We start from the raw sequence: 27870 nt of genomic DNA on the forward strand, positions 1-27870 counted from the left end.
CTATATTCACTGCAAATTAGTTTGTTTTCCAGCCATGTTAGACCGATAATTATTTCAAAGGGAGTAGAAGGATTAGGGGCCCTGGTCTCGTCTTTGCGACATAAATACGCCACCCCTTCTGCTTTGTGAGAGTAAGCACCATTTTACGGCACCGGACGAATCTCCACGGATGTTCCACATGTCTTAAAATGATGAACGTGAGAGTGTGACAGCCTACATGATAGACCAATATCGCTTCGCACTTAATCGAAATAAGCTATGGGCAAAAGTAAGACTAACAAATTTAGACGTCCGCAGTTCAACGCAGAGGGACTGTCGGTAACTGCTGTAAAGGAAATGGAACCGGACCACGGTGAAGTCTTCGATGGAGTCGACGCTCCAACTGGGGAGTTACTGGAGAAAGTAAGAGCCCCAAGATCTGATAGCAGTACTGTTATTTCGGTCTAATTGATCTTATGTTGCACTCTATTTTATAAATGCTTGCAGTTCAGTTCTGCATTTCATAGGCATGTCAATGTTGTTTACCAATGTGTCCATAAGACAAATGTCTTCCTATGGATCTTCCCGCATGTGCAAAAAAACAAACACGTGTTAATACGTTTTTATGTTCACGCTCAAATGTGTCCCCCTAAAATAAAAATATTCATTTATATTTCACAGAAGTATACTGAACAAAAATATAAACACATGTAAACTGTTGGTCCCATATTTCATAAGCTGATATAAAAGATCCCAGAAGTTTTGCATATGCACAAAAAGCATATTTTGTTGACCAATAGCTTAAACCTCATATGTGTCATATCAAGTGCACCTTGTGCTGGGGACAAAAGGCCACTCTAAAATGTGCAGTTTTGTCACAGCACAATGCCACAGATATATCAAGTTTTGAGGGAGTGTGCAATTGGCATGCTGACTGCAAAAATGTCCACCAGAGCTGTTGCCAGAGAATTTAATGTTAATTTCTCTAACGTAAGCCGTCGTTTTAGAGAATTTGTTAGAACATCAAACCGGACTCATAACCGCAGACGATGTGAAACCACACCAGGCCAGAACCTCCACGTCCGGCTTCTTCACCTGCGGGATCGTCTGAGACCAGCCACTTGGATAGCAGATTAAATTGTGGAGTGTTTCTGTCTCTAGTAAAGCCCTTTTGTTGGGGAAAAACTCAATTATCCCATGCCAACCCATGGCTGCTCCCCTGCCCAGTCATGTGAATTCCATAGATTTGGCCGGGCCTAATGAATTTATTTCAGTTGACTGATTTCCTTATATGAACTCTGTAACTCAGTAAAATTGTTGCATGTTGCGTTTTATATTTTTGTTCAGTACATTATAAAATCTAGTTCAGTGCCACTAAACAGTGTTTCCCACATATACAACTGGAAGATAAAAGAACACAGATGGTATGGAAAAGTGAATATCCAAATAACCCCTGTTTATACTGTATGTGTTTAGTTGCAGAGTCCCAGTGCAGACATGCGTGAGTTTGCCTGTGCCAGCATATCACGCCTCGTGCAACAGAGCCAGACCATCCCAGGCTTCCTCCAGCGGGATGCGGTGAGACGTCTCGGGCCCCTAATGCTGGACCGCAGCCTGGCCGTCAGGGAGACTGCCACAGGGGCACTGAGGTAAGCCCTTCAGCCTTGCAAAGGAATGTTCAATACCCAGTACTAGCCACTTAACAGACCCCCTGAGAAATGTGAGCGGGATGGTGTGGAGTCTGGACTGAGGATCAAGCCTATCAGATATGGCTAGATTGTTCAGAGAGTGTGCTAAATATTAGACTTGAATGTAGATGGTTGTTGAAGCCATTATGTGCTGTAAGACAGAAGTTGGTTAGTGAAGGATGCTATGGCTTGCTAAACAGAAACTGAAAGAGTCCTCTTGAAATACCACACCCTCAATTAACTGTTAGCACTGATGTGATAGTTATCGGTCAAAGACTGAGTGAATTGTTCTTCTCACGTCAGGAACCTGAGTGCCTGTGGGGGCCATGAGGTGTGTGACGACATGGTGAAACAGGACGTCATGACTCCTCTGACTGCTCTGCTTCGAGAGGTGAGGCCTTCCCTCGTAAATCATTCCTTAAAGTTGATGTATTTATGGTTGTGGCCCTGCTGTGCAAAGGTTGTTTTTTCACATTTTGAACAACATGTTTCATGGTGTGCATGTCTGAAAAGTGAAGCACCTACATATCTCCATTCATTGATGGTTAGTCACCTCCATTCCTTGATGGTTCGTCACATCAATGCATAGATATTTTACAGGGCTGTATGTTTTCCAGGCCTGGGTTCAAATACTACTTCCAATATGTATTACTTACACTCAAAGTAAGTATTAAGATAGATAGGCCTATATTTTATTTGAAAAGACAAGCAGTTGAATATTTTTTTATGTATTAGGAAATACACTTGGAAACAGCATTTGAAATAGGAATTTGAAAATTCTCTCAAATACAGTTTGGTAGCCTATTTTTTTTAAATATTTTTTTTTACAAATGACCATTCAAATACTCAAATATAGGTACTTGTTCTGGGCTGTGTATTTGAAAATAATCACACAAAAAAGTATATTATAAGTACTAGATACTCAAATACACATGTATTTGAATCCAGGTCTGGTGTTTTCAAAGTGTCTGAACCCCAGTACTGTTTCTCCACAGTGCTGTGCTGGGTTTGAGACCAATGCTGCCCTCTCGTTAAAAGGGCAGAAAAACACAGTGGAAGATGTAGCCAATGAAGCAGTTAACTTGCTGTGGAATCTCTGGTAAGAAAAAATGACTAAATGTAGTAGTAACAGTAGTAGTAACACAAATGTCAACTGGTCGGTCCACCTAGTGATCTGGACATGCGTCCAGTAGCCTACCCATAGAGATCCAAAATTGTATTAATTTCTGTTAGCTTGCCAATGTTTCTATGGTTTTTTCACACCATACTCTCCTGTTGAATTATCACCCTGTCTGTCAGTGAGAGCAGTAGCCAGGCACTCTCTGTGTTCAACAAAGCAGGCATTCTGGATGTTATCCTACAGTGTCTGGAGCGACACACTCACAACATCAAGCTGGCTTTGTCTGCAGGTTAGTCTCATCAAACCAATTTTCACACGACTTTAATGAGCATTTTCACCATTTAAATATTTGACTTGATTATGTATTTCCCTGCTCCACCTTTGTCTTTAGCCCACTGTTTGCACACAGTGACTGAGGACAATGCAGAGTTGCTGTGTAGTATGAACAATGCTGTATTAGGGACTCTAGAGAGTGTGCTGCTATCCTCACAGGCGGACATGGCTCACACACTGCTCAGGACACTGGCTGCAGGTATGGCTACAACATATTTGTTGTCACATTATTTACATATTTATTTTCCCTCAATGTCAACCGGTCATTCACTCTGCATTCATTCTCTGACTAAAGTCAGAGTCAGGGGTTGGAAGCTGTTTGTTAATAGCCTAACTAAATAACTAGTCTGATTCCAGTGCTCATTGTGTGCTTTGTGCTCCGTCCATTGACAGGGTCAGTGTGGAACCTGAAGAGCAGCCTGCCCACGGCCCACCAGGCTCAGACCCTCACCGCCCTGATGGCCACCCTGTCCCAGTGCTTGGAGCTGGATGCTGGCACGCTGATACCCCAGCTCCGCCAGGCTGAGGTGGCCCGCAGTGCCACTGCCTCAGAGGCAGGGAACATGGAGGACCACCAGGCAGCTGCAGGGAATATGCCTGTAGAGGAGATGGAGGATGATGAGGGGGTTGGACTGAGGAGGAATGGAAAGGCAACCAAGATAGATAAAGACTTCTCTGACCTCCTGCCTGTAAGTCTTGTCCTTTTTTTTCCTTCTCAGAAACAAACCCTTTTCAGTTATGGTTATAGAGATCCAAAGTGACAGGGTTGAGTAAAGAGTATTGCACTTTCAGTTTTTAATATTCAGAGTACGTACCTGACTCCTCACTGTTGAATGCTGTGAAACAGCTGAATATTGATGAAGCAGCACAGAGTATTGCAGTTGGTATTCAGAGTTGTAGTGGCTCTCTCTTCAGGGAGATACCTCTTTGTTCAGCAGACAGGAAGAGAGGGACACACAGCAGGGTTTACTCAGGGACGTAAGAGGTGGCTGTGTCCCTGCTGCAGTGTCAATAGTCTGCTTTTCTTTCTCCAGAGGGGCAAGGAGGAGCTGAGGGAGGTGACGGCCTTGCTGACAGCCCAGCAGACGTCCTTGGAGATCATCGTCAACATGTGCTGCTCTGATGGTGGGTGCTGTGGGCAGCAGTGTTTGGGCAGCAGAGCAGTACTGACCTGGGGAGCTTTGTTTTCATTACTGTTTGACACAGCTGTCTGGTGCATGTTCATAGATAAGACTACAGCATTTTTACTGTTTGATGCTCAAATGCATATTTAGGATTTAAAATTAGCTTTATTTGCTTTTGAGGTGTACGTCGGCTGTTGTGGCTCATGGTGTGTTTTTTTGTAGACCCGTCAGACGATGAGTGGGAGGAGGCGTCGAGCAGCGACGAGAGTGAGATGTGTCCTGACGGCCTCTCTGAAGGGAACACCAGCCTCCTGTCCCCACTGTGTCTGTCTGCTGAGGTCCACGCGGCTCTGATCAACCACAACATCCCAGAGAAGGTGTGGGGGATTTCTTTCCTCAACTAGCATAATTGTTTCACTTCACTTCTCATGTTTCTTTTTTGATGTTCCCTCTGTTTTCACATGCAAAATATAAAATAAGTAATGTCATGGTACTAAACTGTGTGTTCCTACTGTCTCTGTTATAGCCACTACACTGTATGAAGGTGATAACCATCCATGTCTCTATATGTTCAAGGTTCTCAAGAAGACCCAGTTCCCCAGCAGCGAGGCAATGGACGTATGTCGTCACAATCCCACCTGGAAAATCTTGATAAAAAAGTAATTATCTGTCTTGCATGTTGTCATTTTCTTTGCCCTAAAAAGAACGAGACACTAGATATTCTGTGATCTATTAGATCACAAGATAATTTGAGTGGTTTGTCATGATCCTAGTAACACAGAACCAATATGCGTCAATGTATGGCCCCAGTTGATTGAGGTATTCTATTTTTCTGGCTAATAATGGCATTACAGGTATACACTTTGTTTACCACATCACTACCTGCCTTTAGGAGTTGACTAAAATCCATTTTCCCCCAGGATGCATCGGGTGCAGTACAGGGCCCTGACGTGCCTTCACAACATGCTGTCTACTATGGACGCTGAGTCCCTAGGGGGAGCAGCCGCTCTTCAGGCTGTCGCACAACACCTGTCTACGCTGGTCTTCAGTCCTCCAGGTTAGATCTATGTCGTACCATCTCTTCATTATTTGTATTAAATCTTTATTTTACTAGGTAGGTTGATTCACTTTCACAGCAATGACCTTAACAAAGGAGAGTTATTGTCTCATTCATAATTAATTTTTGGTTAATTTGCTTACTCAGAGATCCCTAAGGAGGAGGAATTCCTTGAGGCAGTTACCAGTGCCATGCGATCCCTCTTACAGATCATAGCCTATATGAAAATCTCACAGGTAAGACAGCTGACTCAAGCAGAGGAGAGTTTCCCTCTGAAGTACATTTTACCAAGCCTTACTGTCATCTGTCTGTTAGTTTATATCGTACCACAGCACTATCCCAACATGTCTCTTGGATGACTCATTGTTTATGTCTGTGTTTGTGTGTTGCCAGTGTATGACCCCCCAGCAGCTGATGAGCCTGAGCGAGGCAGCGACCTGCTGTGACGTGGTCAGTGTGAGAGTGAACGCTCTGGCCATCCTAGGCATCACAGGAAGCACACTGGCTAAAGAGAATGGGACAGCTGAAACTCTACAGGTACTTTATTATTTTCATCCTTAGTTTTTTTTGTATGAAATGTGTTTTAGATAGCTAATGATTACTTCAGAATTAACTATTTTTGTTCTTTAAAAAAAATGTTATGCCTTATTAACCCATCTTGGCTATGTGACCATGATGTAATAACACTGCAATATATTTTTATAGATGATTGGCAATGCCTTACTCCAAGTTGCAACAAAGGATGCCAACCTTGTGGTTTGTGGAGAAGCCCTGGATGCTCTGTTTGATGTTTTTGCGGATGGAGACGAGGCAGAGAGAGCAGCTGAAAACATCAACTTACTGTCTGCTCTGAAGGCACTTCAACCTGTCTTCAAGGCTAAGGTAATAAAGCTGCAGCCCATCACTAGGAACAGTTTGTATGCATTCTTTATGCAAATCACTGTTGTCATCTGTTTAATTGCTGTTTCCTGTCCTCTATGTGCAGATTCGTAAAGAGGGGAAGGGAAAGTACAGCCCTGAGCAGCTGTGTGTGCTGGACAACGTCAAAGTCAACCTAAGAAGGTTTATTGGCTACTTGGAGACTGTGGTGAAAAAATGATAGCAGCCTGACACTACTACACCATCTGGCTGAGATGAAATGACTCAGAATATACAGTACAATAGACCCTCATTAAAGGGACTGTTCAGTCCAAAAATCATTGTTTTGGAGTGAACTATCCCTTTAACATCTATATAACTGATTTTCATGTTGGTTATCTTTTTGTTTTAACTGAAATGCGTAACTATTGTCCTTGCTAAGTGAGTGTTTACATAATTGTGTACAAAAAAGAAAAAAAGAGGTTCACTGTTTTAAATGAATGAATGTTGCAGTACATAGTGACAAATTATTTTACATTTACATTATTATTTTATGCATAAAAGTACATTTCAATGTGCTGTATTTTAAAGAAATTGACAGAACATATGGTTTATTTTACACATATTTATCAACCAACTTTCACGTCACACACACTATCATACTGTAGCCCTCCATGTTAGGAATGACCAGTTGTAGTCACACAAGAATCCGCTAACTGACCCCATGTCATGTCCAAAATGAGATCGACAGGCCCAGTGTCAACTGATCATGTGAGATGTGAATAAAGCAGAACTCGCCATCCATTTACAAGGTGATTTAGTTAACATGATTTGGGTTGCTGAAAGTAAATTGATTACCTTGTTCTGATATTGGGGAGAATATAAAATGTATTTTGTGCTTTTCACGACACCCAGAGTCACTTTATATACAAGAAAATCAGCAGGATAAAAAGCAAAAATAAGTATGTAAAAGTACCGTTACACTAAACATAAGGACAAATTAACCACGGAGAACACTAAACATAACAGATTAACCATGGAGAACACTAAACATGATAACCTACTAGCCATGGAGAACACTAAACATGACAGACCAATCAAGGAAGTGAATTAGACAGAAGATAAAAGCAAAGACAACAGAGACTATGGGTAAAGCCTGTGTGAAGAGGTCAGTCTTTAGTATTTACCACAGCAGTTTCAGTGCTATGCACAGACAGGAAGCCCGACCTGGTTGGGTTCCAAAAGTCCATGAGAGGTCATGTTCTGTTGGATTTGTGATGCTACCACCCACTCAAGCACTTTGGCGAGGAAGGGGGGGGGTTGAGACGGTCCTGTAGTTTGTGAGAAACTCGGGGTCCAGGCCTTGTTTCTTCCGTATGGGAGTTTTTCCCGTTCTTTTCAAAGGAGTAAGAACAATGCCAGATATGAGAGATGCATTTACAATCTTGACCACCAGGAGGCAGAGAACAGAGAGGCATGCCTTAACTAAGGCAGTGGTCAAGGGAGCAAGTTGTGGTTTTGGATTTAGAAAATAGTTCAGCAATGGTGGTTTCATTGATCAGGGAGAAGGCACTGCTGTTGGTTTATTGCTTCCGCATTGATATGCTGCTTTCATACTTTGAAATAATGGAATTTAAATGTATCAGCCTGATGGATAGAATGTCCTGTCATGACATGAAATAACCATTTAAATTCGGTCTATTTTTGCTTTTTATTATTACAAACCTCCCACATACTTATTTCAGTGTGTGTACCCCATGTTCTGTGAAAATAATTCATCAATCGCCCATTGTTACGCAACAAGTAACATGTTCTGCTCTTGCGTAAGAACGACACTTTCTCCGCCCTTTTCGAATCACCATTTCACTCTGTGAATCTGCGGCTGCGTAGTGTCCGCCATTGAGGACCCACGATCAGAAGGAAAGGGTCAGAATCGCTTCGATAGGCAACCGCGCACGTTTCCTTTATTCTTGAATCCAAACTTTGCCAACATCCACACTTCGCCTACTGTATAATAATAATAACTGATATTCGTTTTAACTCATGGATGGCAGATTTAGATATTTTATAGCAATTTGAAGTAACCTACCTAGCTAACGTTAGTCCGCTGTGAAGCTTACGAGTGAGGTTAGCTAGCTAGCCACTGTGCTAGCTTTAGCTACGCGAACTGAGCAAGGCTCTGGGGCAGTGTCGTTTGATGGATCCAAGAATCGCTTGGTTTCAGCCAGAACAACGTGGACCAGCCAACAGCCTGTGGATGCAGATTTGGGAAACAACTCAAGGACTGGGGAATCTGTACTTCAATAACAACTGTAACACGGGTAGTTTGTCAAGCACGTCAAGCCTCAGTCCGAAAAAGAACATCAACGGGACATTGGGTAACGTGATCTCGTGCAAGAACGGAGCTGTCACTAACAGCGAACCCCGGAACCAGGGAATGTCCAACTCAACGAAAGACCGAGATGTAGTCGAACAACGAGACTTTATTCCGTTGGAAGCTAATAACAACCACAACAACCGTTCATCGTTGGGGAGAGGCAGCGCAGGGGGGGGGCAAGTGTGTTCTCGGGTCTCTGGGGTCTCGGGACACCCCAACAAAAGGAAAAGAGACAACAAGGCTAGCACTTATGGATTCAACAGTAGCCTCGAGACCGGAGGCTGTGGTTACACGGGAACACCATGGAAAGTCAAGAACTACTCTGAAGGAATCTTGGGGTAAGAAACAAAATTACACAAATAAAAACCAGCTACAAGTAACGTTAGCTAGCTCATATAACGTTACAAGTTAATTATAAACCACGCGTTATCTATCTATCTCTGCCACACTAACGTTAGTTGGTTAGACAACTAGCCAGCCAGCTAACTTGGCTGGTGAGGTGAGCGCACATATTCCTATGGTTAGACATCATAGCCATATTTAGGCGTGCCGATTTGACCGTCACGCGTCTTTATCCGTCATTTAGGGGACGTTCCTAACCAGCTAAGGTCAGTTGAAGGCAATGGGACAGTCAACTAGCGAGTTAGTTAGCTACCTCCAGTAGTTTGTTTTATGACCTTGGTAGCTAGCTACCTCGTGGTTGCCAACATCTGCATGTGCTCGCTACGCTGACGAGTAAAGCAAAAAAATCAAATCCATTCCACTGACATTTGACTAAAAGCACGAGTACTGTTTGGGAAGCATAGTCAAGTCAATGCAGAACTATTTTATTGATAGTTGACACGTTACTGATTGTCAGGCTAAGCCTGCCTTACTAATGCTGGTATTTCTCGTCTGTTTCACTGTTGCCAATTTGCAGCAATTAAAACCGAAAAAACAATTATCTGGTTGATATAATAGAAGCATCTATTCTAGTTCCAAATCTAGTAAAAGGTGTGAATAGTATACTTTTAGTCATAGTCAGTATTTTCCCAAATTTAGATTTGCGAGATTTAAGAAATCCATCCATTTCTTTAGACAGCAGATCTACTCTGACTTCTTTACATGGGACAACAATAAGTCATCGTTGCCAATGTTATGTTGAAGGAACAAGACTTGTTCTTTATTAAACAGCGTGGGGGTTTTTCCAACTCGCACATCCTCACATTTGTGAGGTAACTTTGGCATCACAAACACAATTTATTCCTTTATCTAAAGTCATAATAGGGTGGCTGTTTGGGGAATGGAACAAACAATGATAACTATCAGAGTACATATAGCAAACATAACAGACCCACATCTAACCACAACCCCAAGTCGCAATCTATTTCTTAATGACCGTGGAAAAGCGAGGTGAAATCAGTGAGTTCTGCCCCACTTTAAAGAGGAGTGGCTGGGCAGATGCAAACATTTTTCCCCCCACTTTTATTTAACCAGGTAGGCCAGTTGAGAACAAGTTCTCATTTACAACTGCGACCTGGCTAAGATAAAGCATAGCAGTGCAACAAAAACAACAACATAGTTACACATAAACAATAACAATAACATAAAATAAAAATAGAAAAATCTATGTACAGTGTGTACAAATGTAGGGAGGTAGGCAATAAATAGGCCATAGAGGTGCAAATAATTACAATTTAACATTAATGGAGTGCTATATGTGCAGATGATGATGTGCAAGTACAAATACTGGGTTGCAAAAGAGCAAGAGGGTAAGTAATAATATGGGGATGAGGTAGTCGGGCGTGCTATTTACAGATTGACTATGTACAGGTACAGTGATCGGTAAGCTGCTCTGACAGCTGATGCCTAATGTTAGAGAGGGAGTTGTAAGACTCCAGCTTCAGAGATTTTTGCAATTCGTTCCAGTCATTGGCAACAGAGAACTGGAAGGAAAGGCAGCCAAAGGAAGTGTTGGCTTTGGGTTGCAATATACCTGCTGGAGTGCGTGCTACGGGTGGGTGTTGCTATGGTTACCGGTGATCTGAGATAAGACGGGGCTTTACCTAGGAAAGTATTTTTTATAGATGACCTGGAGCCAGTGGGTTTGGCAATGGATATGTTGTGAGGGCCAGCCAACGAGAGCAAAGAGGTTGCAGTGGTTGGGTAGTATATGGGGCTTTGGTGATAAAACAGATGGCACTGTGATAGACAGCATCCAGTTTGTTGAGTAGAGTGTTGGAGGCTATTTTGTAAATGACATCGCCGAAGTTGAGGATTGGTAGGATAGTCAGTTTTACGAGGGTATGTTTACTGGCATGAGTGAAGCAGGCTTTGTTGCGAAATAGGAAGCCGATTCTAGATTTGATTTTGGATTGGAGATGCTTAATGTGAGTCTGGAAGGAGAGTTTACAGTCTAACCAGACACCTAGGTATTTGTAGTCGTCCACATTAGAGGTCGACCGATTTAATCAGAATGGCCGAATTCAAGTTTTCATAACAATCAGAAATCTGTATTTTTGGACACCGATTTGGCCGTTTTTTTTTTACACCTTTAACTTTGATTTAAATAGGCAAGTCAGTTAACCTCTTAAGTCGACACCCTACTTTTTCGAACATTCTGTTAAAAATCGCGCAACATTCCGGCGTCCTGCTGCTCATGCCAGGAATATAGTATATGCATATGATTAGTATGTGTGGATAGAAAACACTCTGACGTTTCTAAAACTGGTTAAATCACGGCTGTGACTATAACAGAGCCTGCGTTTCATCGAAAAGCGCAAGAAAAACTGATCACTGAAAACTGGAAAAAGTATCAATGCGCCACTTGCATGTATTGTTGATGGGAAACCAAATTATATGGGGCTTAGATTGCAATTCCTACAGCTTCCACACGATGTCGCCAGTCTTGTCATTTGCATGGGCTTTGTTTCTTGGTCAAACGAGTGAGAGACAGCCCATTTCTTCCGGTCTCCGACAGGATGTTTTGGATGAGAAATATCCGGACATGATTTCAAGACGTGGAGCTATTGAATACACATCGCCCGTGATCAATTTGATAGATTATTAACGTTTACTAATACCTAAAGTTGCATTACAAAAGTATTTCGAAGTGTTTTGTGAAAGTTTATCGTCAACTTTTTTAATTTAAAAAAATGACGTTGCGTTTTAAAACGCTGTTTTTTCCTTGATCACACAGTCTTCATAGATCGATATCTAGGGTATATATGGACCGATTTTAATCGGAAAAAAGACCCAATAGTGTTGTTTATGGGACACCTAGGAGTGCCAACAAAGAAGATCGTCAAAGGTAATGAATGTTTTATATTTTATTTCTGCTAGTATAGCCAACATAAGTTGGCTATACTAGCTTACTGATTATGATCAATATGACAGGTTGGTAGAAAGCAGATATAGAGGTTAGGTTACTGTAACCATTTTCTCTATAATGACAGATTTTTGCCTGGGTCTCCTCTGTTTATTAGTCTAAGTATAATGGACCAGGTCTGTCTTGAAAAAACATATTGACCAATTATTTTATATAATCTTAATGTGACATAGAGCTATTTCAGAAATGCAGTTCTTACTAGTTTAAACTAGAGAAATGTCCTGAGGTGGGTGGGGTGTTGTTTTAAAGGCTGAGGTGTAGAGGCGTTTTTGTTTTCTCTTCTACGTGCCTGACAAGCGTAGGCTAGCAACATGCAAGAGCCCAGAGTAAAGTCTTAGCCAGGCTGATCCTCATTTATAGTAATATGAAGCACACTGTTTGCATAAGGACATTCCTTAGTGATTACTCTAATACCCCAACCTTTACTGTACAGCCTGGATCACAGTCACAACCAGGTTCGGTCTCTCAAACTTCTGGTTCTTATTCTGCTCACAATGCTTAGTTACTGAGCTGCATTATGAACAGATATTTCACGATATATAAATGTAAAGCCTAGACATCTGCCAACTGATCAGAAAGTGTTTTTCAGGCTTGTGATCTCTGGTTTTGGAAATGTTTCATTAGCTTTCTTCCCCAAGTCCCTGTAATTTCTCAGTCTTTTTTACTGTTGTTTGCCTGTAAGTAAGTATTTCACTGTAAGGTGTTGTATTCTGCGCACGTGACAAATTTTGATTTGATCACTTTCCAATTTTGTGCTTCCCAGTCAGGGAGTTACTTACAGGCAAACAACAGTAAAAAAGAATGAGAAATTACAGTAGCGAGGCTATATACAGGCACCGGTTAGTAGGGCTGATTGAAGTAGTATGAAGGTATGGTTAAAGTGACTATGCATATATGATAAACAGAGAGTAGCAGTAGCGTAGAAGAGCGGGTGGCGGGACACAATGCAGATAGTCTGGCTAGCCAATGTGCGGGGGCACCGGTCAGGAAGTCCAGAATCCAGTTGCAGTAGGAGGTGTTTAGTCCCAGGGTCCATAGCTTAGTGGTGAGCTTTGAGGGCACTATGGTGTTGCATGCTGAGTTGTAGTCAATGAATAGCATTCTCACATAGGTGTTCTTTTTGGAAAGGGCAGTGTGGAGTGCAATAGAGATTGCATCATCTGTGGATCTGTTTGGGCGGTATGCAAATGTTAGTGGGTCTAGGGTTTATGGGATAATGTTGTTGTGAGCCATTACCAGCCTTTCAAAACACTTAATGTCTACGCACGTGAGTTCTACGGGTCTGTAGTCATTTAGGCAGGTTGCCTTAGTGTTCTTGGGCACAGGGACTATGGTGGTCTGCTTGAAACATGTTGGTATTACAGACTCAATCAGGGACATGTTGAAAATGTCAGTGAAGACACCTGCCAGTTGGTCAGCACATGCCCGGAGCACATGTCCTTGTAACCCGTCTGTCCCCGCAGCCTTGTGAATGTTGACCTGTTTAAAGGTCTTACTCACGTCGACTACGGAGAGCGTGACCACACAGTCGTCCGGAACAGCTGATGCTCTCATGAATGCCTCAGTGGTGCTTGCCTCAAAGCGAACATAGAAGTGATTTAGCTCGTCTGGTAGGCTCGTGTCACTGGGCAGCTCGCGGCTGTGCTTCCCTTTGTAGTTTATCATAGTTTGCAAGCCCTGCCACATAAGACGAGCGTAAGAGAAGGTGTAGTACGATTGAGTCTTAGTCCTGTATTGATGCTTTGCCTGTTTGATGGTTCGTCGAAGGGCATACCAGGATTTCTTATAAGCGTCACAGTCCCGCACCTTGAAAGCGGCAGCTCTACCCTTTAACTCAGTGCTAATGTTGCCTGTAATCCATGGCTTCTGGTTGGGGTATGTACGTACAGTCACTGTGGAGACAACATCCTCAATGCACTTATTGATAAAGACAGTGACTGATGTGGTGTACTCCTCAATGCCATCGGAAGAATCCCGGAACATGTTCCAGTCTGTGATAGCAAAACAGTCCTGTAGTTTAGCATCTGCTTCATCTGTCCACTTTTTTTTATAGTCACTGGTGCTTCCTGCTTTAATTTTTGCTTGTAAGCAGGAATCAGAAGGATAGAATTGTGGCAAGATTTACCAAATGGAGGGCGAGGGAGAGCTTTGCGTCTTTGTGTGTGGAGTACAGGTGATCTAGAATTATTTTCCCTCTGGTTGCACATTTAACATGTTGATAGAAATGAGATTATTAAAGTCTCGGCCACTAGGAGCCCCGTGGGTGAGCTGTTTTCTGCTTGCTAATTTCCTTCTACAGCTGACTGAGTGCGGTCTTAGTGCCAGCATCCGTCTGTGGTGGTAAATAAACAGGCATGAAAAGTATAGATGAAAACCAGCTGTTTACAAATATGCACAGACCGCCCCCCTTCTTACCGGAGTGTGCTGTTCTATCTAGCCGGTGCAGCGTATATCCCATGAGCTGAATATCCATATCATCATTCTGCCACGATTCTGTGGAACATAACATGTTACAGTTTTTGATGTCCTGTTGGTAGGATATTCGTGATCGTACCTCGTCTAATTTATTGTCCAATGATTCCACGTTGGCGAGTAATAATGACGGTAACTGCAGCTTTTCCACTCTCCTTCTGTGGGTCCTTACAAGGCACCCTGCTTTGTGTCCTCTGTACCTGCGTCTCTTCCTCTTGCCAATAACTGGGATGTTGGCCTTGTCTAGTGTTCGAAGTATGTCCTGTGCGTCCTGCTAGTTGAAGAGAGAATCTTTGTCTAATCCGAGGTGAGTGATCGCTGTCCTGATATCCAGAAGCTATGTTTTGCTTTAAGATGCGGTGGCAGAAACATTATGTACAAAATTCACATCCAGGTGCATTTTCCTTTTGGTTGTGATACCTGGGGGATCGCCTATTCAGGCTCGCGTTAGTCAAGGGGTTTACTTTATATTCCTTAGCTTGTGACCACTGCTGCATACACAATTTAATGGGGAGGGGAAACGAAAGGATGGGAGAAGATGAACGATTTTCCTTGGACGAGTAAGGCACTGTTGGTTGCTGGGGTGGTGATAGGGCAGATAGGGGTGGAGGTGTGTGTATTCATGCAGAGTTGTTGTACTGCTTGGTTGAGCCCAGCAGGTCCAGCCTTCATGTATAAGGGGTGCTGTGTTTACATGCAGCACATGCTGAGCATGTCCTGGCTTCACTCTCCCAAAACAAACCTGCCCCTCCTGGAGAGAAACCTGAGCTCTTTCTCTGAAGTCCCAGTGCCCTCCATCCAATGAGCTCTGGAGCAGCAATGGCGTTCAGCCAGCTCTGATTCACTGAAACAAAAGCTGTTGTGAAAGACCCAGAAATTGTCTTGGTGTGTGAGTGGAGTGGACTGCCTAAAATAGTATGGCTGCACTGTGCTGTCACACACAACTAGCTGTGGAAAGACCAGGGTTGTGTTCACTAGGCACAAAATGGAGAAAACTTACCAAAATGAAGTGAAACAGGGAGGGACTATCTGAACTTGTCCAATAAGAAATGTTTCATTACCCTTTGCTACAGTATGCCCTACAGGTGTGCTATTGAACACAACCCTGTCCTTGGTCCTATGTGTTGAGGTCAGCGGTCAAACAGTGCCAGATTAGTTTTGTACAATGTTGACCCCATGGGCCATCTAAATGTGCTGCTAATCGCTCGGTGACTATCAGAAAAGCACATTATTGTTTTTAGAACCATCTCTGAGATTTATGATCCAAGTCCCACAGTTCCAGCTTCCAGATATCACCTCTTGTTACCCCAACACAGCGCCACTCATAGAGCTATAGCGCGGTCTGTACTGTACTGGCTGTCAGAGATATCAATGCTCCTCCTCAATAGGCTCCTTTTGCCAAGGAAACAAGTGTATCCTACCTGAGTCCTTCACGGAAGAGTTTTGAAGTCTGCCACACCCTCTTTGAATCAGCTATTGTTTTCTTGAAGGGGAAAAGCATGCAAACAGTTTAAAATGACACGCTACTTATAATTTTATCTTTGACATGTCTTACAAACCTAATTGAGAAAAGGCCGTTGTCATGTCCCCCTTCTGGCATACAGCCAGGTGGTGAGGCGAGGACTTGCAGAGAGCTATAAATGCTGCTGGTCCTTTGGATTGTGGGTAATATACCCTTCCCTCTACCAGCACGTATGGGGAAACCCTCCGTATCTCAGCCATCCCATGTGCTTAAAGAAGAATGTTTTGATATTTTCTCCCCTTCTGGCCAATTTGAAAGCCAGTCGGGTTAATGTAGTCTGAACTAGAGGTCGACCGATTATGATTTTTCAACGCCGATACCGATTTTGTTTTAAAGATTTTTTCTAATAATGTTTAATAATAATTCTTCTAATAATGACAATTACAACAATACTGAATTAACACTTATTTTAACTTAATGTAATACATCAATAAAATCAATTTAGCCTCAAATAAATAATGAAACATGTTCAATTTGGTTTAAATAATGCAAAAACAAAGTGTTGGAGAAGAAAGTAAAAGTGCAATATGTGCCATGTAAGAAAACTAACGTTTAAGTTCCTTGCTCAGAACATATGAAAGCTGGTGGTTCCTTTTAACATGAGTCTTCAATATTCCCAGGTAAGAAGTTTTAGGTTGTAGTTATTATAGGACTATTTCCCTCTATACCATTTGTATTTCATTAACCTTTGACTATTGGATGTTCTTATAGGCACTTTAGTATTGCCAGTGTAACAGTATAGCTTCCGTCCCTCTCCTCGCTCCTCCCTGGGCTCGAACCAGGAAAAGTTTTAGGTTGTAGTTATTATAGGAATTATAGGACTATATATTGGATGTTTTTATAGGCACTTTAGTATTGCCAGTGTAACAGTATAGCTTCCATCCCTCGCTCGAACCAGGAACACATCGACAGCAGCCACCCTCGAAGCAGCGTTACCCATGCAGAGCAAGGGGAACAACTACTTCAAGTCTCAGAGCAAGTGATGTTTGAAACGCTATTAGTGCGCTAACTAGCTAGCCATTTCACATCGGTTACACGAGCCTAATCTTGGGAGTTGATAGGCTTGAAGTCATAAACAGCGCAATGCTTGATGCACAACGAAGAGCTGCTGGCAAAACGCACAAAAGTGCTGTTTGAATGAATGCTTACGAACCTGCTGGTGCCTACCACCAGACTGCTCTATCACATCATAGACTTAGTTATAACATAACACACAGAAATACGAGCCTTAGGTCATTAATATGGTCGAATCTGGAAACCATCATCTCGAAAACAAGACGTTTATTCTTTGTGAAATACGGAACCGTTCCGTATTTTATCTAACGGGTGGCATCCATTAGTCTAAATATTCCAGTTACATTTCACAACTTTCAATGTTATGTCATAATTATGTAAAATTCCGGCAAATTAGGCAGCCCAAACTGTTGCATATACACTGACTCTGCGTGCAATGAACGCAAGAGAAGTGACACAATTTCACCTGGTTAATATTGCCTGCGAACCTGGATTTATTTGAGCTAAATATGCAGGTTTAAAAATATATACTTCTGTGTATTGATTTTAAGAAAGGCAGTGATGTTCATGGTTAGGTACACATTGGAGCAACGATACGCACCGCATCGATTATATGTAACGCTAGATAAACTAGTAATTTCATCAACCATGTATAGGTAACTAGTATTTATGATTGATTGTTTTTTATAAGATAAGATTAATGCTAGCTAGCAACTTACCTTGGCTTCTTACTGCATTCACGTAACAGGCAGTCTCCTCGTGGAGTGCAATGTTATCAGGTGGTTAGAGCGTTAGACTAGTAATCGAAATGTTGCAAGATTGAATCCCCAAGCTGACAAGGTACAAATCTGTCTGCCCCTGAACAGGCAGTTAACCCACCGTTCCTAGGCCGTCATTGAAAATAAGAATGTGTTCTTAACTGACTGCCTAGTTACAAAAAAAAGGTTAAATAAAGGTGTAAAAAAACGGCCAATTCGGTGTCCAAAAATACCGATTTCCGATTGTTATGAAAACTTGAAATCGGCCCTAAATAATCGGCCATTCCGATTTAATCGGTCGACCTCTGGTCTGAACAGCATAGGGGGTAGCTAGTTGGGTAGATTGTTTCTTGTTTTGGTACTGCCCAGACAAAACCAAGACTGAAAAACAGTCATTTTTCTTTTGACTGTCATACTGTTTGACAATACGTTTCAATTGGAGACTGCTGTGTTTTTTTGGTGTTTGTTTCTGTTGTACAAATTATGGTAATTGTTAAAGTATTGGATGTTTGAAATCTTTTTTCACTGTATTTAATTAAGTATATGTATTTAAACATATCTGGCAATTGCATTTTCATAAGCCTCTATAAATGCTTTTCAACCAGGCAGATTAAGAGAAACCTACCTAGGTACAGGTGTCACTTCATGCCATGTGACTAATGATGATAAAGCACACCTTGTGCTCTCTTCTCCAGTCTTGATGAACTCTATATGCAACCTGTATACCACAGATCTCTATGCTTGTCTGATAGGTTGCCACTCACATGTTGCATCCTGGCTATTTTTTTTCCAAAGGCCTCACACAGTGGAAGGAGCCATGATGACTTGGTTGATAGGCAAACTAGGGTCATGCAGTGATTAGAGTCTAGCCTGTGAGCTCAGAGATGGAGTGGAAATTGTCATGGAGTTCAGAGGACATGACATGCAGTACATTTAGATCAAACACACGAGTTTGAGTAGACTAGACTCTTGTTACTAATGTTTAGCCTAGTGCTAATGGCTCAAATCTGTTAGCATTATGTCTGCAGATTGTATTTGGGGTAGCCCAAGATCTTTATTAGATTGTTCTTTTGATGTCTATGTCCATCCATAGGTCTCTGTACTTCTGAATATAGGCCTAGATGTTATGGTGGATCGAGCCATAGGGCTTTAATTGAAGAGGATGGTGTAATATAAGTGTAGTCTAGTGTTTATGGCTGGAGTTCCAGCACGCCAGATGTTTTGGTGGATCGAGCCATAGGGCTTTAATTGAAGAGGATGGTGTAGTCTAGTGTTTATGGCTGGAGTTCAGGCACGCCAGATGTTTTGGTGGATCGAGCAATAGGGCTTTAATTGAAGAGGATGGTGTAGTCTAGTGTTTATGGCTGGAGCTCAGGCACGCCAGATGTTTTGGAGCCCGTGGAGCCGGAAGCTTTTTTTGCAGCACTAAACACATGGTTTCAACCGCAGCTAGTGTGTGCCGGATAACTCCACTGAGGCCAAGAAGGTCACTAATGATCAGGCACAACTGGGGTCCTCGTAGCCCTCGCTTGTCTTTAACCCAAATCCTCTGGTTATGGTAGCCAGTCTGAGCCACCTTATGTTCAGTGTGTGGTTTGGGTTGACACCCTTTCCTGTGTGTGTGTGTGTGTGTGTGACTATTGTATTGCTGGCCCTGTCACTCATAGGCTAGCCTACTCATGTTTTTGTGAGAGGCATATTTACACATGTAGCACTGCCAACAGAGGGACTGCCTAATAAGCAGTGAGTTATGAAAGTTTTTGCAGGTTCACGTGAAGAGAATGCCTGCTGGATGACATGTCTCTCACTGTTTCTGGCAGCGCTATGAAACATGGGCATGGTACAGTACCTTGTTATTTCTGTCCCTGGTCCTTCTGCAGTATTTATAGCTGGTTGCTCTAATGCTGTGAGGCCATTCTAAACCAGGGGGCTGGCCTTGCACATTCGAAAAGCCATCTGCAGCGAACCCTCTCCTTTCTCAAAGGCACTTTGGTAGCCAGTTTTAATTTGTCTCTCCAGTGTCTTTTGCTACCTGTGTCTGAACTGAGACACATGCCATGCCCTCTGACTCCCACACACCTTTATACTGTCAGTCCATCTGAGCAGCTGGTCAATAAGCAGTACCAGTTTGCCACTTCAACAGTGAACTTGCAGATGAGACCCTGAAGTTATGCTTCTCCCCCCTGCTCCTTCATATGAAGACACATTTCCTCCACCACACCTACTCTGCTGCCCTAGAAACCTACTGGCACTTGCTGCTGAGTAGTACACTACAGTATCTATATCTTGGAAAAGATGTTGCCTGTTTCAGTTGCAAAACCATTCCTCTAAACCCAGGGCTCCCAAATGGGTTTGCCTAGTCCTGCTCTGCCTTCCACAGGAGCCTCTCTCTCGCTGTGTGTGAAGCCTAATTGCTCTCTCCAGGCTCAGCTCTCTGGAAGCCCTGCTCGCTCTGAGGCGATTATGATTAAGGCAGGCGTGTTATCTTTTACCAAGTGCCAAGGGTCTGTGTTCTGTTCCTTTGGCTGAGGCTGTGCGATCTGTAATGTGATTCAGGAAGGAGCGATATTGTTTCTTTCACATGCTCCAAAAGCACTGGGCTGCTCCCCCTAGTCTAAGCCGGTTCCCAGGATGACGAGACGAGCTGGAATAGAGAGCCTATACTTGGGCTGACTCTCTGAAATGAAACTTAGCAGCACCACTGGTCTGAGCAGGAATAGAGAGCCTATACTTGGGCTGACTCTCTGAAATGAAACTTAGCAGCACCACTGGTCTGAGCTGGAATAGAGAGCCTATACTTGGGCTGACTCTCTGAAATGAAACTTAGCAGCAACACTGGTCTGAGCTGGAATAGAGAGCCTATACTTGGGCTGACTCTCTGAAATGAAACTTAGCAGCAACACTGGTCTGAGCTGGAATAGAGAGCCTATACTTGGGCTGACTCTCTGAAATGAAACTTAGCAGCACCATTGGTCTGAGCTGGAATAGAGAGCCTATACTTGGGCTGACTCTCTGAAATGAAACTGACACTGGCACAGTTTGTTGTTTGTTATAAGCACAGTGTAGGAGGCTAGCAGTGTGAGACAACTACATTTGCTAGGAGACTGGCAGGCACACACACTACATTTCTATTGCCATCGCCTCCAAATTGGTGTGAGATTTGTTTGATCTCCCCTGATAAGTGTATCAGTCATTGTGTGGTACGTGTGACAAAAGTTTGACCATGGTCTTTCTGTGGGAGTGTGGCATGCGCGTCAAATCAATATGTGACGCGTGTGTCAGTCAGTTGAATTGAATGTGTCCCAGTTAATGGCTATATGGGAACTCTATATGAATGGCTTGCTGATGGCTGTATCTCCTGGCCCAGTGCCAGACTGCTTCCCTCCCGTGCGCATGTCTGAGGACGGCCCCCTCCCGTGCGCATGTCTGAGGACGGCCCCCTCCCGTGCATATGTCTGAGGACGGCCCCCTCCCCTGTCCTCTCTTGTTACAGGTGGCTCTAGATGGAGTGACTTAAGGCTTCAGTTCAGCTGGCGGCAAACCGAACAAATGTGCTCACATATTCTCTTAACACCTTTTGCTTGAAAAACAAACGGCAATAGTACTGTTTGGCCATGTTGAGACGCTGTAGCCAGTATACACTTCCTCAAAATAATCTGAATTTAATCTGTCATTAATTTAGATGTTTTTGTATAGATTTTTTTCCCCCATTAGTAGTTCCCACTGTAGTCATACCTTGCTATGTTGACTCTAGGTGTGTTCACGGTGCAGTCTTTGTTGCAGTGACTGACTGGGCTTGATGAATGCTGTCAGCCAGGTTGCCTCTGCAGAGCGTATCTGTGGGCCGGTTGCTGTGTGTGTGTGTGGGTGGGGGTGTGTCACATGTTGAAGGTACTTCAACTCCTGTTCCACTGTCAGTCTGACCAACACCAGAAATGAAGAGACAAATAGAAAGAGAAGGAAGGAATCCCCAGCATAGTGCTCCGCTTCAGTCACCTCAGAATACACTGTAATGTGAGGCCCTGGTCCGTCTAGAAAAACAGCTCATGGTACCGCAGGACAGGGAACCTCATGGTGGGTGTCTTCACACACAATTGCCGGACCTGCCCTGAGGAGTTAGCTTGGCCTACTTAAAATGGGAGAGGCTGGTGGTTGTGTGAGGAAAGGTGTAGAACAGGGGTGTCAAAGTCAAATGGACGGAGGGCCAAATAAAAAAATCAGCTACAAGACGAGGGCCGGACTGTTCGAATGTTCATTGAAAAATTTTTAAATGACGCATATAGTCTAGTGAACCTAATTGAACCTACTGAAAACCTAACAAATATATTACAATATGATCAGATAAATAAAGCAATATTTTCTTATGGCTCTGTCAGTAATCTTTAATTTTCAACAGACACAAAAGACAAATTTCCTTTATATAAATATCCCCATAACATGAACATTAAATGAAAGAAACCGGTATTCAAGGCACCATCAGTAGACTATATTTTCTATTTTAGCAAAAGTGGGCTAAATTTACTTCAAAGAAAAAACAATAATAGCAATTTTCTATCATCCACTCAACTGAAATATTTTTAAAATATAATTGGATTGAAATACAAAAAAATAAAGTGCAAAAATCTATTAATCAAAAACAACACTTTGTTTAAGGAGAAGTAACATGCAGTGAAAACAAATATTAAATTTTAACTTTTAAACTTGAACTGAGTAAAAACTCTAAATATGTGATTGCACAGTAATGTTCACTTGTTTGAGGTTGAGGGTGATACTTGGTGGTGTCCCATCTTTTCCACAAGTTCATCAATGTTCGGGGTAAGGCTCTGAGCTGAAGAAATCCTCAGAATTGAGTGGAGGTGTTCAGCAGTAAGTCGACTTCTGTGTGATGTTTTGTTCAGGTTCATCAAAGAAAACAGTTGTTCACACAGGTATGTGCTGCCAAACATAGACAACGTTTGAGCAGCCTGGATGCGCAGCTGGGGCATTGTGCCGGGAGGAAACGGGCGAACTCCGCAGCACCCACTGCCGCATATTTTGCCCTCAGTGCATCATTGCATTGGAGGTCAATCAACTCCATTTGGAGGTTTGGTGGTGAGCTTTCCACGTCAACAGCAAATGGGTTACCGAGCAGTTCCAACCTGCTTTTTTGTGCTTCAAAGTCAGCAAATCGGCGTCGAAAGTCAGCGGCAAGCATACCTATTTTATCAGCCAACTGTGTGCTCGGAACGCACTGGTAGAGAGCTTCTCTTTCATGGTCTGGCAGCTGGGAAAGTGGCTCAAATTTTCTTTCCGCATCTGCGTCTCCCACAGAGTCAGTTTGGTTTTAAATGCCTTCACTGTACTGTACATATCAGAGATGACACGATCCCGACCCTGCAGCTGCAAGTTTATTGCATTCAGATGACTCGTAATGTCACACAGAAAAGCCATTTCACACAGAAACATTTCGTCTCGGAGTTGTGTTGTGTCTTTCCCTTTGCTGTCCAAGAACAGACAAATCTCCTCACGAAGCTCGAAACATCTTTGAAGCACCTTTCCCTGGCTTAGCCATCGCACCTCTGTGTGATAAGGCAAATCACCATGCTCCGTTTCTAACTCCGTCAGAAATGCCTTGAACTGGCGGTGATTCAAACCTTTGGCTCTGATAAAGTTAACTGTGCGCGTGATGATGCTCATTACATGCTCCATTTTCAAGGCTTTACCGCACAACGCTTCCTGGTGTATGATACAATGATAAGCTGTCAGCTCACCTGTCGCGTTTTCCTCTTGCATCTTTTCCCGTATCTTCGCCACCAGTCCGCTCCTGTGTCCACACATCGCAGGTGCTCCGTCGGTTGTCAAACCCACGAGTTTTTCCCAAGGCAGCTCCATCTCATTTACACATCTTGACACCTCTTCATACAAATCATGCCCCGTAGTTGTGCCATGCATAGGACGTAAAGCCAAAAACTCCTCTGTCACGCTTAGGTTGGAGTCCACTCCGCGGATGAAAATTGACAACTGGGCAATGTCAGAAATGTCGGTGCTCTCATCCACAGCCAAGGAATATGCAATAAAATCTTTTCCTTTTTCACAAGCTGCTCTTTTAGATTGATGGACAACTGGTCTACTCTCTCGGCAATGGTGTTTCTGCTCAGACTCACATTTAAAAAGAGTTGCCTTTTTCTGGGCAAACTTCGTCACAAACTTTAATCATGCAGTTTTTGATGAAATCCCCCTCCGTAAATGGCCGGGCTGATTTAGCGATCTCTTCTGCCAAAATAAAACTGGCCTTGACAGCAGCCTGGCCTTGTGATTTGGCTTTTTTGAACAGAGCCTGTCGAGATTTGAGGCCTCGTTTTAATTCCTCTGCCTTTTGTAGCCTTTGTTCCATGTCCATATTCTTGTTTTTGTCCGCGTGTTTCGTTTCATAATGTCGTCTCAGATTATACTCTTTCAGTACCGCCACACTTTCTCCACACAGAAGACACACAGGTTTTCCAGCTACCTTCGTGAACATATACTCCGACTCCCACCTTGTTTGAAACCCCCGGTTCTCAGTATCCACCTTCCGTTTTGCCATTTTTGATGGGTATCTGAAAGTTAATTTTACTGTGATGCTGACGACTGCTGTGCCAATAAATATTGAAATGAAGCAGCCTACTGCTCGGTGCGTCACCTTTGCATTGTGGGAAATGTAGTATTGGTGCGTGTAAAAGATCTGCGGGCTGCCGGCTTGCTGCGGGCCGGTTCTAATAATAAATCAAGATCATCCCAGGGGCCGTAAAAAACCTTCTTGCGGGCCGGATGTGGCCCGCGGGCCTTGACTCTGACATATGTGGTGTAGAAGTTAGATTAGTTTAGCAGCCTATTGTTTATATTACAAGCTGTGTGATACACCCTCTGTGTGAATATAAAGGGATCATTGTTTGAGGATGAACACCTGCAGTGATGTAGCTGGAAAGGCCTGGTATCATCACATCAGGGAGGAGTACTTCTACCCAGGGACTGATGGCATTGAACTGGCATGACTGTCTGGCTGGCTGGACTGCTGTGTAGATTGGGCCAACAGACAGGCTGGTGATTGGGGCGGCTGTCGGCTGGGGTTTAACCGGGTCAGGGCCCTTCAGTTGGACTCCTGGCTGCTACACCAGGAATGTCTGTCTGGGTGTCGATGAGGATTAGGTGAAACACAAACTACTGTAAGCGCCAGAGAAGCCTGTTATCTAAAACCCTGAAACGCAAATGACAAGCAGGCTGAATCGTCTACAGTAGCTACTGGTGTTTCTCACAGCTGAGCCCTCTCAGGCACACACGCTTGGCTAAACAAGCTCAGAAGTTGCTACCATTTCTCTCCCACTCTCCTTTTGATTTTCCTGCCAAAGGAAGCTGTACTGCAGGCCTGTCATTGGCTGGGTGCTGTGCTGTGTTTACATTGCCCTGTGGGTGACTGGGATTGTGTGTGAACAGACCCAGTAAAGGGGCAGCCAGGGCAGTGTGACCTGCTCCACTGCCAGTCCCCGACAGCCCCAGCCCAGCCCTCATGTGTCCTGGCCTCTAGTACACCCCCTCCAGTATGTGGTGTTCACTCACATTACAGCTGCTCACACAACAGGACTGCTGCCTCTGCTCTACTCACAATCATAATGCTGGATGTGCAGCTTGCTATTCAACTCAAGCTAGTAGAGTTTCCTTTGTAAGATTAGGAAAGGGAATAAGTATTTTATCCTCCGATGACTGAGTTTCCCTACGGCCTTAGTGTTGGTTGGTCACTGAGTGTTAAACCTCGTGTCCACGTGTTGTCTGCTCCAATCCCCTTTGACTGGCTTGATTCCTCTCCATTCTGTTCCTGCTCCGCTTCCTGCCCCCACACTAAGCACTGGCCAGAACATACAAGAGCTACCCAGTAGAGTTTGGAACCACAAGGACGTGTGTTGGTTGGGTCAAAGTTTGAGGTGGCAGCTGGTTTAGGCTGCACTGTGTGTGTGTGGCAATCGGTATCACGTGTGAATGTGTGTGTGACCCAGTCTTCATTGTTATAGCCTCTGGTCTAGGCCCTGTGGGTGGGTGTGTTGGTCAATCTGCAGCTTTCATAATAGACAGACAGCAGGGTGAATTGCAGGCAGAAATAACCCCAGTCGGTCAATTACTGGCCCAGTCACGGTCTTGTCTCTGTGCCATTGTTTAATGTATCTGACAGTTGCCACAGTCCCTGGTCTCCCTAAACCTGCCCTGGCATTCATACCCACCTATCCAAGGACCAAGTTTACCTGACTATCGGGGTGAAGGGAAGTGACCCTGCGGCATTGTTGATCGTTTAGTAAAGTCGATTTGTTGGTTAAGCACCCATTTTTAACTCGAGGACAGCAACAGTTGTACTTATTAGCATTGTCCTCCCAAACTATTTAATTTGACCTTAGGCAAGGGAAATGACATTTCTGCCAACTGCTTTGGTACCAGTGAAGAACGGGTCCATACCCCTAACAGTGGGAATATGCCCTATGATTTGTACCAAAGGTGTAGATGTATTGCATTATTGTGGCTTTGTGATCTTTTCTCACATGTCAGCCTGTCTGTCATAATCCTGTAGTTAATGCAATTCTTCCAGTCTTCAGTAGATGCTACTTGATTACAGTTTGTTGGCACACAGGTGTTGGCTGTTAGCCTTTCACATAACAGGCCTCCGGTAGAGAAGCCAGTTTATGTAGTAATGATGCTTTGCGATTAACCCCACAAATGCCTAGCGTGTTTGAGGAAGTGTCATTTCTGTTTTCTCTATTTCATTAGATTGTAGGGCAGGGTAGTTGTCTTTGTTTTCACCATTTCCATTACATGGTAGGTTGGGGTAATTGTCTCTGGTGGCTGTTCAGTGGGCCATCAGTGAAAGTTGTTTACAAATTGCATTGACTGGAATAATAAATTGTGTTGTAGACTCCATCAATTGTATTGTAGACCTGTTATTTAGATTTTTCTCTTACAATATATTCTGCCATCAATCTTTGTCAGTGTCTTTTGATCTATTTCAGACTCCTACTATCCCTATGAACAAGCTACTTTCTCCTTTTGTTCTTTCTCTCGCTCAGTCTCTCTGTCTCCCTCCCTAACCCTGTTTTCTTTCTGTGTTCTGCAGGCTCCATGAGGAGATCAATGACTTCTACAAGCACATGTCTCCTCGGGCGGAGGAGGAGAGGATGAGGATGGAGGTGGTGGACAGGATCGAGAGGGTCATCAAAGACCTGTGGCCCACTGCTGACGTAAGAGATCACTCGCATCGCTACAGTTCCAGTCCTAAGCCCATACAGGTCTAGCCAGGTCCCAGATCTGTTTGACCATTATTGGTGTACAGCGAACTCCTCTGGTTGTTGAAACTTTAACATAGTTGAAAAGATCTGGGCCCAGGCTAATACGGGCCATAGTTCAAATAAATATTGCAACCATGTAGAGTTCATGCTTACATAAAAGCCAACACCAACTACTAGAAGTGACAGGCAGAGCAAAGGTTTGGAATGGAAGTGGTTTCTAGCTACACAGACAGGTCTCACCCACACGGCAAGCTGCTTGAGATTCTCACAATCTCCTGTTCCCTCATACACATTCCCTTCATTGCTAGAGACAGCATGAGAACTTGCTGCTCTATGTAGAAATGCTGTCTTTACATCTTTCTAGTCTTTCTCTGGCTGGCTCTATAGCTGTCTGAAAGGAGTCGTGACTCTGTAGGAGAGTTATTTTCTCTCCCTATAGGCTGAGCTGTAATGACGATGAAAGACAGGCCGAATATGGTGGGGCGTGTGACCAGCAGCCATTTGTGAAAGTGCCTGGTCGGTCCGCTCTTATCTCCCGGCTGTGTTATATTTTGGCCTGTAATCTACAGGTTTCCGTATTCCTGCTGACTTAGAGCTTGCTGATAGAGCTGTGTGTGTCTGCTCTCAGCTTTACAAGCTGTACCAGGGATGGACAACTACCGTTTTGTAGGCCCGCAGATCACTTTTTTTGTTTTTTTTGTTTAGGAACTCAGTCTGGGTCTCAATTTACTGTCGAGTTGGAATAGTAGAATACACAAGGTGCAATCAGCAGTTTTCTTATGTCAGTCACTGACAGCAACTCAATTAGCCCATGTCAGCTAAAATGTCTAGTGGCCAGCTATCTTGTAGTAATCATGGTCGAATTACCAACCGGGGGGGCCCCATAGATTTTGTTAGTCACTCTCACTCAGACATCATAT

At 43.5% G+C, this 27870-nt stretch overlaps 2 protein-coding genes across 3 annotated transcripts in view; both read left to right on the forward strand.

Annotated features, from left to right (window-relative positions):
• The first annotated feature begins 129 nt into the window (after window positions 1-129).
• Window positions 130-6963, forward strand: LOC115113764 (HEAT repeat-containing protein 3-like). The gene is made up of 15 exons (XM_029641744.2): window positions 130-402; window positions 1456-1628; window positions 1971-2058; window positions 2663-2766; window positions 2967-3076; window positions 3179-3319; window positions 3514-3809; window positions 4155-4245; window positions 4467-4621; window positions 4821-4903; window positions 5165-5301; window positions 5449-5537; window positions 5695-5838; window positions 6007-6183; window positions 6287-6963. Exons 1-15 carry the CDS (start codon window positions 259-261, stop codon window positions 6398-6400), a joined length of 2046 nt encoding a protein of 681 aa, XP_029497604.1. The 5' UTR covers window positions 130-258; the 3' UTR covers window positions 6401-6963.
• Window positions 6964-8038: 1075 nt separating this feature from the next.
• The window catches only part of LOC115113765 (terminal nucleotidyltransferase 4B-like), a 34472-nt gene continuing 14640 nt past the window's right edge, over window positions 8039-27870 (forward strand). Inside the window, exons 1-2 of one of the 2 annotated variants that reach the window (XM_029641746.2) lie at window positions 8039-8874; window positions 26779-26902. In XM_029641746.2, the coding sequence (XP_029497606.1) occupies window positions 8357-8874; window positions 26779-26902 (642 nt within the window). In that variant the 5' untranslated portion in view covers window positions 8039-8356. The remainder of the gene's footprint in view (window positions 8875-26778; window positions 26903-27870) is intronic. The other variant, XM_029641745.2, reaches the window with a different exon arrangement.

This window comes from Oncorhynchus nerka, linkage group LG28 (assembly GCF_034236695.1).
Source record: "Oncorhynchus nerka isolate Pitt River linkage group LG28, Oner_Uvic_2.0, whole genome shotgun sequence".
NCBI lineage: Eukaryota > Metazoa > Chordata > Actinopteri > Salmoniformes > Salmonidae > Oncorhynchus > Oncorhynchus nerka.